Raw genomic sequence first — 20923 nt, 5'->3', positions numbered from 1 at the left:
CTTCGCTTTTATCTCTCTTCCCTCTCGTTGTCCTCTCTCCCTCTCACTCCATTTTTCTTATCACTCGCTCTCTCTCTCTCCACCTTTCTCTCTCTATTTATTTATTCTTACCTCCTTCTTTCCCCCTCCAACTCCATCTCTCTTTCCCTCCCTCTCTCCACTCTCTCTCTCTCTCTTCACCCTCCAAATCTGTTACTATATCCTTCCCTCTCTCCTCTCCCCCATTCTCTCTATCTCTCCTTTGTCTCTTTGTCTCACCCGCAAACATACACACCCTCTCTCCATCTCTCCCTTGTCAATCCCTCTCTCTCTTCACTTCTCACTCTCTATGTATTTCTTCTTCCCTCCCACTCTCCTCCTCTCTCTTAAGTCTGCTCTCTCGTACTTCCTCTCTCCCTTTCTCTCCTACCTCCCTCTCTCTTTCCCCATTACTCTCTCTCTTTGCCCTCCAATCCTCTCTCTTCCCCCATCACTCTCCTCCTCTTTCTCAGGTCTTGTCTCTCGTTCTTCCTCTCTCTCTCTCTCTCTCTCTCTTCCCTCCAATCCTCTCTCTCTCTCTCCCACTACGTTACTATATCCCTCCCTCTCCTTCTCTCCCCCCTTCTCTCTATCTCTCTTTCTTTGTCTCTTTATCTCACCCTTAAACATACTCTCTCTCTCTCTCTTCATCTCTTCTTTGTCACTCCCTCTCTCTCCACTTCTCACTCTATGTCTTTCTTCTTCCCTCCCTCTCTCCTCTCTTGCAATTCCTCTCTCTCCCTTTCTCTCCTACCTTCCTCTCTCTTCCCCCATCTCTCTCTCTCTCTCTCTCCAACTATGTTACTGTATCCCTCACTCTCTCCTTCTCTCCCCCCTTCTCTCTATCTCTCTTTCTTTGTCTCTTTATCTCACCCCTAAACATACTCTCTCTCTTTCTCCATCTCTCCCTTGTCACTCCCTCTCTCTCCTTTTTCATTCTCTATGTCTTTCTTCTTCCCTCCCTCTCTCCTCCTCTCTTGAAATTCCTCTCTCTCCCTTTCTCTCCTACCTTCCTCTCTCTTCCCCCATCTCTCTCTCTCTGTCCTCCAATCCTCTCACTACCTCCCTCCCTCTCTCCTTCTCTCTCTCCCCCTCCATCTTTGTGTGTCCCTCTCCCTCTCTTACCTTTCTCTACATCTCTCACTCATCTCCCTCTCTCTCTCTTCATTCCTCCTCTCTCCTATCCTTAAGTTTATCTCCATCTCTTCCTTGTCACTCCCCCTATTTCTTCACCTCTATCACTCTATGTCTTTGTTCTTCCCTCCCATATATATCTAGAGTTAATATATATCATGATATATTAATATATATTATAACATAACAAATTTAATATTGTATTAATCCAAAGGTATTAAATTTAATAATATTAATATTATAATATATTAATATGAATATTAGATTTAATAATAATAATGATATTAATCTTTTAATATTAATATTAGTGTTAATAATGTTTTTTTTGTATGGCATTAATAATAAGCTGGTCCATGGCTCGCTTCAAAGCCACATCAAGCGAGCTTGAGCCACAACCTGCCATACCATATTCAGAGTTGTAGCCAGAGACAAAGATGCCCCTGAGCATGCCTTCGGTTGATGATCAACGTTAAACCATCTATGCGGGGTTGAGACATCTCTTCAAAGAATTGGGGGCACTTACTCTAGCAGAAGACTTCAACTTCTTTCCAGTTTTGGAAGAGTCCCAGGAATTGCATTAAGCATTCCAGAGTTGGTGGTCATTCTTAAACCATCACAGGTTGAGACCTTCCTTTTCAGGTTGCGGTTCTCCCTTTTATGCAGCGTGAGACCTCCCTTTTAAGGTTGAAGGTTTCCCTCTTCAAAACATTAGGAGCACTTCCTCTAGTAGAAGACCTCAGCTTTATGCCAGACTTGGAAGAGTTCTGGGAACTGCACTAAGCGTTCTAGTTTTGGTGGTCATCCTTAAACCATCACCTTATACCAATATTTCAGAGAGCACATTCAGCCTAGTGCTGCCATGCATTTTTGCACATTTTGTATTACAACTCTTCTTGGACTCATACATACCCCTTCGGATTAAGGGTGGGAATGTTGGACACGTAATCCTCTTAAGGGTTATGGTGTGGAAGTTAAATAGTCAAAGGAGTCCAAGATACGTTGGAAGATGATTCCAACAGTCATGTACAATGTGCTATAAATGAACATCTTGTGGATAGTAAAGGCAATCTCATGCTTATCTTTCGTATTCTTCTCTTCGCCATGTATGTGTTTAACAGTGGTCAAGGTAAGGTAGAAGATTATTGTCACAAATAGGAAGATCACTGTCATTGTCATTAACAAGGTTACCTCATTTTTCTCTTGGAAGAAATATCTGTCCCTTTTTGTTTTGATAATGACAATCTGGAACTAATGAGTATGAAATCCTATTGTCAGATGAAGAGACACCCTTTTTGCAACAAGACACCTATTATAGTATGATGAAGGCTTTTAACGCTGTAGATGTCAGTCTTCGAGAACTCATAATTGTTGGTAAAAAAAAAAACTCCTTACAGCAATGAAACCCTTTTCTTTGATGAGACTATTGAGCTAAGAAGATAGTTTTTTAAGATGAGATCTCAACAACAAACAATGTTCAACAAAGGAGATGAATTGATAAAAGGACTTTTAGTATTGCGGTAATGTGATCCAAGTGAAGTCCCTTACTGCAGGACTAACTTATACTCAATGAAGATGTTCTTGAATAACTCTTCTAGATCATACCCTCTTGTTTAGTACGCAGAAGAGTCAACGTTCAGAACAATGACTTACATGAGTCGCAAGAAGGTATTTCTGCACTGTCTCAGGGTTATCATTTCAATGTTCAGTGATCTCAGTAATCTCCAAACTTGCAACACAAGAAAATCATACTCAGATCAAGCCTAAACAGCAAGCGACTTCAAAAAGATTCAGACTCTAAACTTCCGCAGAGAAATTACTTGTAGGCCGCAAGGCATACTTTAAGAGATCATAAATACAAGTGCTTAGGCGTCAGATGAGTGCCTTTTGACAAAAATAAAATAGGGCTATAAGAACAAAGCTTGTCCACACTACAGTGATGGACAAATTTGGAGATCGAATTGTTCAGGTCATTAAATGCACTTCATAATATGATGCACAGACAAAATTGCAGAGAGTATGATGTAGAGATTTTACTTAAATCTTCAATGTAAGACAACTCCAACTATGTTTATGCAGTTCATATCAATAAAACCTTACGTAAATCCTTTTAAAGGGCCGCAAAACTTTGGAGAGATGAGAACAAGATCCCCTTTTATTCAGAGATTAGGCCTCCCAATATGATTGTATGAGAATTGCAGAGGATTTTTGACTTATTTGATGAAAAATATGAATGTTAAATGATGTCCTACAAATCTTACAAACCAGAACCACAGGTCCTGAGATTTCCTTATGTGTGCCTCGGAATTAAACGTTGATCCACTTGAGAGTACCTGAAACCATAATCAATCAAGACAGAACCCTTCCCAAAGAAAAACAAGCCATAACCCTTAAGTGAAACCCTTAACCTGCAATTTTTAACGAATCAAACAGGCCTCCCATCCTATCTTCAACAAATCTCAGGGCCGAATTTATTTCAGACTCAGATTACTTCACATGAGTGATGCGTTTGTCATCCATGTACCATTAGAGATATCTGAGTGCCATTATATAGCTTTATGAACTTGTATTTGAGGCCGACAACAAGGACTTCTAGAGAGCTCAAATTTGGAGATTAAAATTTAATAAAGCTAAAACATTAGGGCTCACCGTAATTTTTGTTTTCCCTTTTTTTGGAACCAAACCGTAAATTATTTTAAGTTAAATTTCAAAGAGGTGTCAAATATTTGGGCCCACCTCCATAGATTTAAAACAATTTTATAGCCTTTGACCCCATTTTGATTTTAATAAAAATATTACTCTTCATCTTTGAAAATGGACCATGATAATCTTTTTGGACCATGGTGGTTGTGAATTTAAATTGACCTTTGACCATAGTGACTTTTATTTAATATCCCTATGATACCATGCCACATTCGCTGCTCTTGGGGTTTTGGACCACTAGCTGGGTCTTCAACTTTGGCGGTGCATATCTCACAAACGTTGAAGATCCATAGAACGCTCCACATATCACTGGAGAATCCGATGGCAAGGGTCTCCAAGACATTCAACGATCCGCATCATCAACATTCTTAATAATTACTAGGTGCCCTCATCGTCCAAGGAACCCAAACCCTAAAGCTAGAGTTTTATCGGAGCAATTAGGGTTTTTGCTGCAACTAGGGTTTCATGGTCCAACTGCATCATCATCACATCAATGACCTCCAGATGCTAACATCATCGGCGATATCTTAACTCACATTGTGTCCTGCCAACTCCTGCACCAGCGTGTACCTGCTGCACTGGCTGCTACTTTGACATCAATCACAACATACTCAACAAGATATGATGATCGGGATTTGGCTATGCTTTTTTGGGCATAGGTCTGTAACATTTCAATATATGTGTAGAATAAGATCCTCACAGGATACTGGGGGACAAGACTTTATGGGACTTAGGGGTTCTTGTGGAGCTTGGTGATGATGCCATGTATGCAACAGTGTTCCACGGGGACGCGTCCCCCAGGGTGGGGTGCGCGCACCCCGCGCACCCCACGCACCCGGGAGGGGAGACTCTCGGGGGTGCGTTTCCCCACGTCCCCCCTCTTGGGGAGACTCGGGGAGACGCAAGGGGGTGCGTTTCCCCACGTCCCCTCTCTTGGGGAGACTCGGGGAGACGCAAGGGGGTGCGTTTCCCCAGTGTGGGAGACTCGACTCCCCGAAAGGGGTACTTCTGGGCGTCCCCCCCAAAAATGGGGTTCTTCTGGGCGTCCCCCCGAAAATGGGGTTCTTCTGGGCGTCCCCCTTCATTTTTGTCTAATTACCCTTTATAAACCAAAAAAAGAAGAAAATTAATTTATTAAAAAAACATAAAAAATAAAAATAAACTAAATTAATAATTACAAATAAAAAATTACATTAATATTGAAAAGTTAGGGTTAAAACTTAATTCAAGTTTTTAGTTTTCACTTGCCGCCATTCATGAATCATTATGCTCTTACGGTTTACCCCTTAATGCATTTTTTTTCTTCCATTTTCTCTTCAAACCTTCAGCGCATCCTCCCAGTCCACGCAACGACTTGCTGTTAGGTTCAGGCTTCAATGCTTAGGAACAGTTGAAAACTTGCAGTTCTTGCTCCACGCAGGCGGCAGGCAGCAAGGTATCACTATTAACAGCAGTGGCAGCGACATCCTCCCACGCAACGGCAGGCAGCAACGTATGGTGGGAGCATTGTTGTTTGAGGAGGTGCGGAGGAATTCCAATATAAACTTTCGTGACAACAGCGGCAGGCACTGGGCAACATCCTCCCACGCAGCGTATCAAGTTTCAAGTTCAACAGTAGTGACATTAGGCGGCAACGTATCAAGATTCTGATTCAACGATTCAACAAATTTGCAGTGGCATCCTCCCACCCAGGCGGCAGGTAGCAGCGTATTCAAACAAGAAAACTCGTTTCTGAGGTGATTTTGTGAAGTAATTTTGTGGATTTTTTGCTGTCTCTGAGGTGGTTTCGTTGGGCTTCTCAGCCTTCACTAATCGGGCCATGTATTATTTAATGTTATTATTAATTATTAAATTGTTTTAACTTGTGCCAAACCCTCCACGCAGGCAACATTGCTGCTATACCATCGTCCTCCACCCAGCCGACATCTTTGCTGTAATTGTAAGCCTGTACAGTGTAAAGTGTAACGCTATTCCAAAGTCCAAACTTCCACGCAGCTGCTCCAGACTGTACACAGTGAGTTTGACTGCAATTTTTTTTAATTTTTTTTTTCATGTTTCACTGTTTCAGTGTTAAAGTTTTGAAGTTTTTTCATTTACATGGCATTAAAAATTAAAAAACTCAGAACTGTAAATTCAATTGTTTGTCAAATTTACTGTTAATTTTTTTTTTTTTAAACTCAGAACTATAAAATTTAAATTGTTTGTTAAATTCACCGTTTAATTTTTTTTTTTTTAAGCAAACCCTTCTTGCAGGGCATTAAATAATACAAAATCTGCAAAATAAACTATTTGCAAAATGAGTGACAGCAACCAAACTGGCAGTGACAGTCAAACTGAAAATGAATATGATTCTCAAATGGAAACAAGGAGTCCTCTTCAAATTGAAACGCCACCAACAAGGAATGAAACCCATTTCAGTAGTACAGCTAGTGTTGATGTCATTTCAACGACTCCAACGGAAACCCCATCAAAGTCATTGGCAGAATATGCAAAGGGGACATTCAATCCAAGCAAACCTCTTTTGCTATATGCTACCAAAATCATTGGCTCTTCAACCCAACCAAAACCGGGAAGCACAAGAGGTGGGACACGCCATTGGAAATGCAACATTTGTGCCCATTCTTGGGCTGGGAGTTATAGTCGTCTCAGGATGCATCTTTTGGGTGTAGGTGGCAAAGGGGTTAGCATATGTTCGCATTTAACACTGCTGCAAAAATCAGAGCTCTTGAGAATGCAAATGGCAGCAGATGCAAAGGGCATGTTCTCAAGCAAAAATGTCATGGTCCAACCTCAAGAAAATTTTAATGAAGCCACAAGCTCAAGAAGAAAATCAAAGAAAGATATGCCTCCACCATCTCATATTGGGACTAAAGGTTCCCGCTCTTGTGCAGTGGGACCAACTCTTGCAGGGATGTACAGTAAGTTGAACCGTGATGATACAAATGATGCCATTGGCAAATTTCTTTTTGCCAATGGAATTCCTTTCCATGTTAGTCGTTCTCCTTACTACAAGGAGATGGTCAAGGCAATTGCAACAACAGGACCCTCATATGTGCCCCCAAGTGAACATAAGTTGAGGACAGTGATATTAGAAAGGCAAGTGGCCAATATTAATGTGCAAAAGGAAACTTTGAGGCAGACATGGGTGAGGGAAGGTTGTTCTATTGTTATGGATGGGTGGACAGACATTGCCAAACGTCCACTCATCAACATCATAGTCACTTGCCGAGAGGGGCCTTTCTTTCTTAGAGCTATTGATTGTTCTGGAAAGCGCAAAGATGCAGCTTTCCAATTTGAGCTTCTTCGTGATGCTATAGAGGAGGTTGTCTCTACAAATGTTGTACAGGTTGTGACAGATGCAGCGACAGTGTGTAGATCAGCAGGATTAATGATTCAGAGTAAATACAGACATATTTTCTGGACCCCTTGTTGTGTGCATGCACTCAATAATGCATTGAAACTGAAAGACATTGGCAAAATTGAGTGGGTATCTAACTTGGTGACAACTGCAAGAAATGTGAAAATGTTTATTTGCAATCACCACACCTCCTTAGCCATGTACAGGTCTCATGCGAGGAAGGAATTCCTCAAGCCTACTGATACCAGATATGCTAGTTATTTTCTTTTATTAGAGAGGATGTTGGTGGTGCAGTCAGCATTGTAGGCCATGGTTGTGACTCCAGATTGGAACAGATGGGCAGAATCCAAGACAGAGGAAGGGAAGAAAATCAGGATTAAGATATTGGATAATGATTGGTGGACAGATTGTGGTTATTTGGTGTCACTCTTACGTCCTGTAGTTGAGGTCATTCGCTACACTGACACAGATTCTCCTAATCTTGGAGAAATCTATGAGACTTTTGATAGTATGTTGGATCAAGTAAGGGTGGCCATTCGTGAGAAAGATCCTTCCTTAGAGTTCTATACGACTCAGATTCGACCCATTATTCAGCGTAGGTGGGATCGAATGAATACACCTTTGCACATGGCGACATATGCACTCAACCCAAAATGGTATGTGGCAAGAAGTGGTAGAATTCTTCCCATTGAAGATCCAGAGGTCAAAAAGGGATTTTGAGCAACCATTACAAAGATGTATAGTTCAGAAGAAGGGAGATCCATTAGGAGACAATGGATGCAATTTGCAAGTCTCAGTGGTCCCTTCAACAAGCCGAATGCAAGGGAAGATCGCAATGATTTAGGCCAGACTGACCCCATTGGTTGGTGGACCATGCATGGGGATGAGGCTCCAGAGATCCAACATCTTGCTATTCGCTTATTGTCTCAGATTGCTAGTTCCTCTGCAGCAGAGAGGAATTGGTCCACTTATAGCTTCATCCACTCTATCAAGAGGAATAGACTTTCCTCTAGGAGAGCAGAGAAGCTAGTTGCAGTGAAGCTAGTTGCAGTGCATAGTTCTCTACGTCTTGCACATAGGAAGACACCAGAGTATCGGAGGGGACCAGCAACACGATGGGATGTGGATCCAGAGGATAGTGCACAGATAGATGATGAGGATGGACCAGATGAGTTGCAGCATGGTTTGGTTGGAGTTCCATTGGTTACTCAAGAGAGTGACTCTGACTTAGATAATGACATTCCCATTGATGTTCCTGATGACTTCATGCAACAGATGGATGTAGAGGACCAATCATTGAGATTGAGTCCTTGAAGTTGATTTTATTTTCAGTGTTAATTTTCCATTTTTACTTTTAAGTTTTAACTTTTAACATTTGAGTTGTGACACTAGATATTGATGACCGACTCTTCACTCTGAACTATTATTGAGTTTGAAACTTTGAGTTATATAAATTGAAAATTTTAATTTAGTGTTCAATTTAGAATCTAGAAGACTAGAATGATGAATGATGAATTCAAAATTTTCAATTTAATTTTTAGATCAATGATTCAATATAACAGTAAATTATAGAATGATGTAAATTATAGAATGATGATTGATGAATGATGAATGATATGGATCAATGTACATTGTATTTGAATATTTCATATTGAATTTTATTATTGAATCTTGATGAATTAGCATTATTGAACAATGAATATGAACATGAAAATTTCAAAATTATATACATATATATAATATATATAATTAAAAATTATATTATATATCCCTCGACGTCTCCCCGTCTCCCCTAAATTTCCCTAAAATTTCAGGGTTCTCCCACACGTCCCCTTTGTGCGTCTCCCCGTCCCGGAGACTTGGTGGAACATTGGTATGCAATGAAGGGATAGGGGACCATTAAGTTCCAACTTGAGTCAGGAGAAGTATTGTAAGCCATGGATGTGTTATTTGTACCTGGGTTGAAGAAGAACTTTCTCTTAGTCTTAGTGATCGAGGATAAAGGCTATGAGGTCATGTTTAGGAATAGTCAGGTGCTCATTTGTCCATAGGAGTCTTGCCCAGACATAACAGTGGCCATCGAGTTTAGAGAGGGCAACTTATATAGGTTGAAGGGAAAACTTGTTCAGGCTACATGATAGTGACAACTTGTGTGCACTATAAACTATGGCACTATATGTTTTTGATCCTAAGGGAGATTGTCACTAGTCTCCTTGATTTCAGTGTTGAATAGTAGGCCATATGCATAGGGTGTGAAACTTGGTAAGAATGCCAATGCTGCTTTTCTAAGTAGCAAGAGTAGGTCCAAGGGGATCTTGGGTCATCATTCACTCAGATGTTTGTGGACCTATGTCAGTGGCATCAATACAAGAAGCACAATACTATGCCACGCATATTGATAACTATTCTAGGAAAACCTAGATCTTCTTCACAAAGACCAAGGACGATCTCTTCATTCGGTTCTAGGAATTCAAGGCCTAGGTGGAGAGTTAAACATGTAAGAAGATCGAGGTTTTGAGGTCAAATAATGGGGGAGAGTACAACTCCAATAACTTAAAGGATTTTTGCAAGGAGGAGGGTATCAAGAGGGAGAGGACAGTCTTCTATAACCCTCAGTGGAATGGGGCTACAAAGAGAAATAATCGGTCCGTCATTGATTCTACCAAGGCTATGCTGCATGATTAGGATCTGGCTATGTTTCTTTGGGCATTGGCGTGTAACATTGCAGTATATGTGTAGAATAAGATTCTCACAAGATATTGGGGGACAAGACTTTATGGGACTTAGGGGTTCTTGTGGAGCATGGTGATGATGCCAAGTATGCAGTGAAGGGATAGGGGACCATTAAGTTCCATCTCGAGTCAGGAGAAATATTGTAAGCCAAGGATGTGCTATTTGTACTAGGGTTGAAGAAGAACTTGCTCTTAGTCTTAGTGATGGAGGACAAAGGCTATGAGGTCATGTTTAGGAATGGGTAGATGCTCATTGGTCTAGAGGAGTCTAGCCCAAACATAGCAGTGGCCATCGGGTTAGAGAGGGCAACTTATACAGGTTGAAGGGAAAACTTGTTCAGGTATTGGTACATGATAGTGACAACTTCTGTGCACTATGAACTATGGCACTATAAAGTGTTCTTGATCCTAAGGGAGATTGTCACTAGTCTCCTAGATTTCAGTGTTGAGCAGCACGCTGTATGCATTGGGTGTGCACTTGGAAAGAATGCCAAGGTTGTTTTTCCAATTAGCGAGAGTAGGTCCAATAGGATCTTGGATCTCATTCATTCAGATGTGTGTGGACCTATGTTAGTGGCATCGATACAAGGAGCACAATACTATGTCACGCTTATTGATAATTATTCGAGGAAAACCTAGATCTTCTTCATGAAGACCAAGAATGAGCTCTTCATTTGGTTCTTGGAATTCAAAGCCTAGGTGAAGAAATAAATAGGTAAGAAGATTTAGGTTTTGAGGTCAGATAATGGGGGAGAGTACAACTCTAATAACTTTAAGGATTTTTACAAGGAGGAGGGGATCAAGAGGGAGATGACAATCTCGTATAACCCTTAGTGGAATGGAGTTGCAGAGAGATATAATTGGTCCTTCACTGATTCTACTAAGACTATGCTACATGATAGGGATTTGGCTATGTTTCTTTGAGTCATAGGCGTGTAACATTGCAATATATGTGCAGAACAAGAACCTCGTAGGATATTGGGGGACAAGACTTTATGTGATGCATTCAACGGGGATTCAACAAAATATGGGACACTTGAGATTCTTTGGTTGTCTTGTATACATCCCTGTTCTTGTGGAGAAGAGGATGAAGTTGGAGCCTTCAAGATAGAAGGGGATATTTTTTGCGTACAAAGAGACCTCAAAAGCTTGCAGGATCTTCGCACCAGCATAAAGGAAGACAATTGTGAGTAGAGATGTTAGGTTTGAGGAGAACTTGGCATCTGGGGAGTCTCATGAGTTGCCACCAACAAGTGATCGATTATGAGGAGAAGGAGGCTCTGAAGGGAGAGTAGCATGCAAAGGCTACCAGTTTAGGGAGTCAACCTTCAGGTGGGGAGGAGTCATTAGCTTCTTCTAGTTCTGTTAGGAGACCCAGGTGGTTAGAGCGCTTAGTAGCACATTCAGAGAGAGCAGACCTTCGAAGAAAATTTCAAACTACATGGCATTAATGAGTAGCATCATCAAAGAGGTAACAAACCATGAGGTTTGGAGGAAAGCCATGGTGAAGGATGATACATGGGACACTTGAGGTATAGTTAGTTCTTCGTGGCTCTTCAAGAAGTATCGTTTTGTTAAGAGGCAGTGTTGATGAGAGTAGCTTGAGTAGGCACTTCCGCATGGGCCTAAGTATATAGGTGTGTGGAAGTCTCCTAATGTACCTTTAACGATTTAACCTTAGCAACTACTTTAATTATTAAAGTAATTGACTTTTATAAGATAAAGTGAGTTAATCTAATGAAATGCAAAGGTTATTTGCATTAGTGAATCAGATGAATCTCAATCATTGAGTAATGTTGATGTCTAATCTCAATTGTCAATCACTTTGGAGGTTAGGGTTGTGGATTTGTTCAATAACTCAAACTTATAAAAGGAATGCTAGGGTAAGCAAGAAGACACATCTTGAGCTCAAGACACAGTGAGAGTGAGATCTTAGTGATTGGGACCAGGGGAATAAGGGCTTCCATTCAAGTGTGCAGGGTTTGAGGAAGAGTGTAAGGTGTAGTAAGGGAAGGATCTAGATTAACCAGTAGATTGAAGGACAAATGAGGGGTTTGATTAGTTGGGTCAATTCCAAGTTCTTGTTGTATTTATACTTTCCTCGGTGGGTCATTCTCCTAGGAAGGGAGGCCTTGTAAGTTTTGAAGTTATTTGAATGAAGAATTGATTTGAAGGGCAAAAATCTCATGTATGCATGTGTATGAGATTGGTGTATTGATTTTTCTTCTATTGTTATATTTGTTTTATGTGTTAAAATCTCAACTGTGTCTTTTATTTATTTGATTTGCATACTAATTAAATATTACTGTAAAGACTCTGCTAGGAAGTAATTAGGTAGGTTGTTGGGGTTAAGGAAAACTAACATGTCTTCATCTTCAACCTTTTGCAATCTTTGGTCTTCTTCATTCTTCATCCTTGATCTTCTTTATTTTTCATCTTGTATGTACAAAACATAAACATTGTGTTTGTTGAAGTCCATATAAAAAAGTTCTCATCCGCTTGAATAAATGGGTTGCTAGCAACTATGTTTGCTAGTTCTCTCTGAAACATTTTCTTGTACATGGTTCATGAATCATTATTTAGCCATAAACATCTACACTCCACCTACATCAACAATCATCATCTTGGGTTTTCTTTGGCTTGCCCATAACCACTTCTTGTGTTTTCTTGGGTTACCCTTACTTGTTGCACCTACGGGTTTTTGTGGATGATCCTTAACTAGCACACCTTTGAGTTTTTGTGGATTACCCTCAGCCATCACATCCTCAAGTGGTTTTGGCTTCCCATGAACCATCAAGTGATTTCGACTGACCTCAAATCATACATGTCATCAAGTGCTTTCAACTGACCACAACCCTTCCTTTGCCATGCCAAGTGTTTTTTGGGTTACCACGGACTATTCAACATGCAAATTACAGGGGTATGCTTACCCTGTCATAACTTACATCAACATTGACTCAGATACATACTATTCTCATAAAAACATTGGACCAAAACCATTTTCTTTTCATCATTATAACAACATTAATCAAGAAAGACCATTAAATTTGTTAGGGATGTTGTTTTTCATGGATTCATTGCATCTACATCTCAATATTGAGCACATGCCTACTTATTCTTGATTTGCTTCTTTCTTCTTTATTTTGCTGCATCAAACTTTATTCCTTTTTCGTTGGTTCTCATCCATTGCTTCATTCCTTTTTGCTTCTTTTGTTCAAGTCCAAGAGTCTTAGTTCTTCTTCTTACATCTGTTTTTTTTGTCTTGTTGTTTGTAGTATGCACTTTTCTTTGTCATCTTCTTTTGTCATGAAGTTTACATCTTCCTTTCTTCATCAATCTTCTTATTTTTGTTTCCATGTTCTTTCATCTTACCTACAATCTTCTTCATTCACTCGTAGTTATGTGCTTACAAAAATTATGTTTCTTGTTTGGTTATGCAATGTCTAACAAGGAAACCTATGATTTTTGTTAGTTTTTGGATGATATGGTAGCATCAGACAAGTGTTCTAGTCTCAATTGATGTTTAAGAGGCTAAGGAACATGAGATCTCCAAAATCCAAGAAAGTTTTCGCGAGATAAGCTTGCGAAACATGCTAATTAAATTAGTTAGGCATCATTTAATTATTTCCTTAGTGTCAATTGAGGAGATTGACTTATGCTTTAGAGACTTCCAGAAAATGACTTGTATCAAATCTAAGATGATCTTAAACATTGATCACGATTGGATCTTGGCCGTTGATGCTCTAGCGAGAGATTATAAGAGCAAGTTGATGGGATGGAGAGAGACATAGTTTATAGTATGAGCAAAGCAGTGCAAATTTCCCAGTGCGTAGTGATTCAACGAGGGAAGAATTTGAGCTAGAGGGATCACATCAGAGAGTGAGGGATCAACATATAATTTATGAAAAGAATTCCATATAGTTTCTTGATTGTTTTCCAGTGTAAAAGCAACAGGAAAAGGGAGACCGAAATTCATCTGCAAAGAGGCTGTGCAACCAAAAACCCTAGTGCGAGTTGCCGGAGACCGAAAGATCATCAGGGAGGCAAAGCGAGTCACTTCCAATGGCAGAGGGAGGCAAGATGACTCACTTGGAGCTAGTTTGACGTGTGATTTCAGGCCAACAGTGTGCATTTCTGGTAGAGGTCGAGTTTCCAGTGAGGAGTGCTAGCAGGCTAGTGGAGGCCGAGTTGCGTTGCAGAGGGAGAAAATTATCTCGCATATATTTTGCCAGTATATTTGTTAAAGGATTGCCAGTTTGACATCCAGATTTTTGTACTTTTCAAATTTGTTGCAAAATAAACCCTCATTTGCTGCACCAGTTTTCCCTTCGTGATTTTTTTGGGGGACGTTAGTCCAAAAGTTATTGTGGTTATTTTTATGCGTTGTCATCTATTTCTCAGTTTCTAAATTTTATCTTCCACGACGTATTTTATTTGTGAAGAATGCATCAATGAATTATTTGGTATTTGCTGTAAACAAATAAATTGCTAATTAGTTAGGAAAATAATATCCAGCTGGTGTATTCGTGGAAGTTTCACAATTTTGGTTTGGTAATTTTTTTGTGAAGTAAATGTTTTGTATTCCCTAAAAATAGAGGGTTACATTCTAATACTTTGAAACCTGATTTGGTTGGCTACTAGTAAGACTTGACCAGACACAAAACTTCAGTGTTTTAAAAAATGCAGAAGATAAGATACCATCCATAGTTCCTGAGACCAAAATACCTATACTATTTGCTGGGCCTTCTGGGCCATTTATAAACCAAATATTATGAATTGAAATATTAAAAAGTATATAAGACAAAGAAACTAAAAGAAAATTAAGTTGTGTTATCTGAATTGATGGGTTCAATGGGAATGGGCTCCTTGTCGCTGTTTGAGGAGCAACCTGGTTCAAGAGGGATGCCCATGTGCTTCTCGATACAGTCCAACCTGTGATCCATAACAACCATTTGCCTTTGCATTTGATCCAAAGACAGAAGAATCTCCCCCTTGTTCTCACTTCTATCCATTAGAACTCTACTGAGGAGGAACTCAAGTGCACCCCCTCTGGTATGCCCTGCATTTGCAACCGAATCAACTACTTTTGCTAGCAATTCAATATCCGTGAGGGTGCGTTTCTTGTCTGCTAAGTCTCTTTGCCTAATCAACTTCCAATTTCACTGTGTTGAAAATTCGTAGCTCAGGGATTAATTTCTAAAAATAGAAAGTTTAAAAATAGAATTTCTAAAAGTAGAGAGTCTAAAAATAGACAGTTTAAAATTAGAAAGTCTCAAGATACTAAATCACCTTGCATCAATTGGTAATCAAGTATTGTTGATGAAAAATCACATCTTATCATTAATCAATCCTAATAGCTCAATCTCAACTTACTATTTTATTATCAATATTATTATTATCCTCTTTATGATATTATTATTATTAAAAGAAATTTCAAGACACTCAATCATGGCTCTAAATAATGTTCTCTTACATTCTCATTATTAGCATGACATATTCCTCTTACACTCTCATTAATGCTCTTACACTTTCTTACACTCATTAAAGCACATCATAAAAGATTCTCTTATACTTTCTTACACTCAATAAAAACATGTCAGAAAAAATTCCTCTTACACACTCTTTAATGCATATGTTACACTCTCTCTTAAAAGCATAAGTTACAAAGGCACGCACACCTCCTTAATGGCAAGATTCACAAATCCTAAATAGGCATGAGTTACACTCCTCTTGGCATGCGAGTTACTCCTCCTTTATGGCATGGATTTGTTGCTCCTATATATATGTGCCTCATTCTTGTGCATTGTGAAAGAAGAATTCGAACTTGAGAGAGAGTTGGAGAGAGTTGAAGAAGATTGTGAGAGAGAGACTTGGAGAGTAAGAGCAGAACGATGAGCCAAGGTTGATTCAGTGCTTCAGAGTTTCAGTGTTGATTCAGTTGAAGGGAAGGTTGTTTCAGTGTGTGCATCTACTGATGCTACTAGTGATCTACATGCTACAACTTGTTCAGATGTGTGTGAACTTACTCTTTCTCTTGATCTCTCATTGTACTTTGTATCTTTGCTGAACAATTGGTTTCTAATAGAAGAAGAACCTGGTTGGGTTTTCCCTTTGTGGGTTTTGCCCGGGTCATTGGACCTAAATTTTTTGTGTCTACTTGTGTTCTTGGTTGTCTTCTATTTTGCATATGGTTTATATGGTGTATCTTCTATCTACAATTACTTAATTAATATTGCAGAAGAAAGAAGTTTCAGAATAAGTAATTGTTGCAACATAGGACGTCAAAATTTCAACAGAATGGCCGTGGAGTAAGCTCTCTAGAGTCTAAATTGAGCTGTTGAACTTTCAGCTCTTAATTGAGCTCAAGTGCACCCCCTTTCTTGATAATATGTTACCCCACAACGCACTCGGGCTCTTTGACGTGGCATAATGGGCTCCCTAAGAGCGATTTATGCCTAATGGCAGACATAATTTCCCCTAGCCTGGAGCTGTTCTTTGAAGGAATATTTAAACTTTGAGTAGTACTGTATACAAGGAGGGCCTCTTCCACTAGAGGTTGCCAAAGTCTCTTTACTTATCGCAATTTGCTGGTGACCTCATGACAGTGAGAAGACCCAATCTTAGGAATGAACTTGTTTCCTTCACCTTTGCCTACAATAGCAAACAACACCGAAACTATATCAAGGATTTTAAAATTTTTCACAATAGGGGTGGAATCGAACTTGAGCAATCTACCCCTGAAACCTCTTGTAGGTTGTTTGCCTAGAAGGTCATTGAATGCTTGAAAGGGTTGCTTCCGGATAAGTGTTTCCCTCCTCGAGCTTGACCAAAATGTTGAAAAAACTCACAAAGGGCTGTAGATGATTTGAATGTTCTGGGGGGCGAGGGAAACAACATCTTCGTGCTTGCTTTTTCTATGCGACCCCTCGAAGGAGATGCCTGTGAGGATTGATACCCAGAATAGAAACTAGCTGGATTGTCGCAGATGTATTCTCATAATCCATAATGGAAGAATAAGTAAGAAGCTCTTACCACGGGCGAGCTGATGGGACTACTTCCCCATGCTTGTGCCTTGTGATTCAACTTTGAGCAAAGAACCATGATGGAAATGATGTGGAATAATTCCACTCAGCTGAGAATTGCAACAACTCCTGGCCACTTAACGACCATTGAATGCCATCTTAATGGGTCGAGAGAAAGTGACATGCGCGTTGGGCGAGCAAGTATCCTCATAGGATTCGTTTCCTGATTTGACTGTATGAAATTCCATCTTTTGACTAGATATGTTGTGTAGTTCACTGGGAGGTCGCTTAGGAGGCTTCTTGTGCCCTTTGCATGTTTGTGGGGGTGTGTTGCCACGTCTCACTGGCATGTGGCCTGGTGGGATGGCAACAACCCACCTCCACCACCTTGCATCATTAGCACCCCATTCAGGGTTGGTTTGAAAAACATAATTGACACACCAGTGACATGATTTGACATGACTTAACTACAAATGTGATTTGGGTGTTGAGTACTAGCGACGATTCACCCTTCTTCATCATCAAATTTCTCTTGTCCTGATAATATGTTTTTCTGGTACTTCATGGTTTTTGCAAACAATTTCTAATGTCAAAATGGTCAGTTCCAATACACTCTCAAAACTTGTGACACTTTGAATGATAATGACAATTTCTTACATTATCATTTTTTCATTGAGTCAACTCTGGTTCCTATATAAAAACAAAAAAATTGTGAATCTAACTTGCTTTTTACTCCAATGCACTCTTGACTTTGTCTTTACTTTACTTTGCTCCAAGCAAGATTTTGACAAAAAATTGCGTGGAATTGACTTAACCTTTTTTAATGACCCTTTGACTTCAAATCTCTACATTGACTTATTCTTTTATATCACTCTTCACCTTTGCTTTCGACATTGGTTCTAACCCTTTACATTGGCCCTTACATCAAACAACTTTCATCCAATGTCTTGAATATAATACTTTTATGACAGATTTACCATTTAATCATCTTTATGACAAGACATCGTTTGGGTTTCAATGACACCAATATTAATGACTTTCATATGGCCCATTTGAGCGCTAAAAATGACCCCTTTTGTGAATGGAATTATAAAAATACAATCAAACCCTTCTCGTAATCAAACAGATCTTGTACGTTTCCCAAGCCACCATCTCTAACAAAAAGCATTCATTTTCTCTCTTCTCCTTTTTACTTAATAAGATTAAAATGAATCACTTGCCCATATAAAGACAAATAAGGTAGCTCTTTTAAAAGTAAAAACACATATAATCAATAATGCTGCATGTATTTCTAGTTGATTTGTAGCTGGCTCGTGCCATTAATTTCTCCTAGACATTTTTGATTCCAACCTAGTAATTGCTGTAATGTTGCACTATTTCATTTTACAGTTGGCACCTCTTTTCTTTCAACAACAGTTTGATATTATTTATCTCTTGGTTTTTATCCTCCTGTCTATTGACTATGGTGTGGACAAGCCGAAAAATATCTGCTCAACAAAGGAATGGATGAGTTTATCCACTATTTACTTCAAACGACCTTCACGATTTGATAGTCATGTGCTGTAGCAAAATGAAGCCAGATCTACAATATCATGTCACCTTTGCCTCCTATTTGATCCAGATTGTGGGAATACAAAAATATCTTCTAACCTTTAGCATGTGGATCGTGCCTTCTCTTGATTGGAATGATCTCTCACTTCCTTTTGTTGCGACTTAGCCTTTCATTTGTATGCCTTTCCATAGAATCCCAAGCTATGAGAGGATGCCACTTCTTTTACGATTTCTTCTCTGCAACTACTTCTCTACACATCCCAATAGTAGTGATGCTCTAGCAGTTACATTACAATAGATTTATTCAATCAATAAAGTACACAGAACAAAGGATGAAGCAATGGATTTTTCCCCATTGAGTGAATGCCTGTCTGTATTCCTATAATCGGAAACTAATTAAATGTGTAAGCTAAGTTAAATATGACATGATATTATTAACACGTCACTTTATTAACTTAAAGTACAATTTAACTATAATGAACATCTAACTGTTGTAATAATTGAACTCAAATAAAAATCTTTGCTGTTGCTTATCCTTCCATTAAAATAGTTATTTATCTCCTTATTTATTGTGAATTGGTAAATTCACTTCGTTTTTATGGCCTATTTCAGGTGTACAATGTACAGTTCAGAAGACTAGTGATTTTACAAGGCTGATATGATGTGCAAAATTTATATGATTAATGAGATGAGTTATTTAGGTGGCCATTCCCACTGCTAGATTGAGCATGCTTTATCTCTCCTTATGTCCAGTTCATGATTCTTCCCAAGGATACCTGACTTCATCTTCTCATGAGTTTTTATTCCAAATATTTTCTCATTGACTTCAATGTGACATCTCTTGTAAGAGTTTGTGATTCAATGTAATGTTTTACTGTTCATAGAGAACACTAATTATAGAAATTGGTCATTGCAACCAGAATTGAATTTACATCTACAGGAGCACTCTATATGGTTAAGTTTTATTAGTTTTGAAATTGTCTCAGCAATATAGGGCAAAAGAATATTCAGCATTCTAGTTACTGCTTAAAACATTGCTGACAAAAATGAACTTACAGTTTAAAGTAGCATTGATGCTATAAATGTTATTGTAGGTTGAGCTTCATACCGTTGATGGTTTGGTGAAGGACAGTACACAGTGTGCTCCAAATGGATATTATTTCATCCCTGTATATGACAAGGTAAATAGTTTGATGATACACTTGCTCTTGTTTTTTTGGGTTGTGTAATCTTCCTATGTGCAAGTTTGATTTGTGTCTTTGTTGGAATGTTGGTTTTGGTAATACCAGCAAAACAGGGATTCCCATCCATGTTCAGTAAATGACAATGTTATCAGAACCATAGTATTCAAAACTGGAACCAGTGACTGTACCGGTCCACCCATCAAACTGGGTTTCAAACTGGAACTGGTCAAACCAGGACTGGTCAGATCTTAATGAACCGGTCTTTTAAAAAAATACATGAAATGATTAATTTTTAATGAAAAGAAAACTACTTTTAATATTTAAATCCATGATTCCAAACCAATATAGACAAACTATGCAAAGTTTGCTCATCTATATACCATATAAAGGCATATATGAAACTGGGAACAAGTGCAATACATATCAGCAACAAAATACACAATCAGTGAGGCTCTAAATGTCCTGTAGAGTCCATAAAAATGCTACAAGCTATGGGGCCACTGGCCTACTACAAGTCTACGTATCAGTTATCAACATGATCACTGGTCATCATGATCAAAGTCATCACCACTACTAGACATGGGATCATCAACATGAGCTATATAAACATCATCTGGCTCAGAGTTTGAGGACTCCTCAAACTCCTCTGCAACATTGGTAGTAGTAGTACTAGTAGCAGCAAAACTAGACAGCAAAACTACAAATCATTGATCAACGTGATCACACATAAAACTCATCATTAATTCAGTACCATTAGAAACGAGATCATCGACAAGAACTACATAAACATCATCAGCTCAAAGTCTTCAGACTTGGATTGCTCAACCTTATAATATGGTAGGAATTGAAAAAGTTTAACATGCCTAACCAATGATTTTGGCTTGAGTGAAGTGCTTGTCTCCTCAACCTTATAATATGATAGAAAAAACTTAGCATGCCTCACCAATTATTTTCCTTCTAGTGAAGGGTGCATTTTTGTTAAAGCCATGGTTGAGGAGTTCAACAATCAATGCCACCGACATCAACAAATTTCAACAATCAATGCCACCGACATCAACAAATTTCAACAATCAATGCCACCAACATCAATGTAATTAAAGGGCTTCATGCTCTTGATCAAATGCCAATCTCGTACCCTCGTGCATGATAGAATCAAATGAAAACGTTGCAATCCAACCATTCCTGAAATCCTGAAAACTATTAAGTCTGTTGGATTTTGAGAGA

General features: G+C 39.0%; 1 protein-coding gene across 1 annotated transcript in view; it reads left to right on the top strand.

Moving 5' to 3' along the window:
• LOC149246976 (Carbohydrate-binding-like fold) overlaps positions 1–20923 on the top strand; it is a 312430-nt gene that overhangs the window by 15671 nt on the left and 275836 nt on the right. The window contains exon 3 of the mRNA XM_089458086.1: positions 19610–19696. Coding sequence (XP_089314212.1) covers positions 19610–19696 — 87 coding nt within the window. The remainder of the gene's footprint in view (positions 1–19609; positions 19697–20923) is intronic.

The sequence above is a fragment of the Pinus tabuliformis genome, chromosome 7 (genome assembly GCF_031772625.1).
Source record: "Pinus tabuliformis cultivar Carrire ecotype Pingquan chromosome 7, CPIR1, whole genome shotgun sequence".
Classification (NCBI taxonomy): Eukaryota; Viridiplantae; Streptophyta; class Pinopsida; order Pinales; family Pinaceae; genus Pinus; species Pinus tabuliformis.
This window is presented reverse-complemented; position numbering and strand designations above follow the sequence as displayed.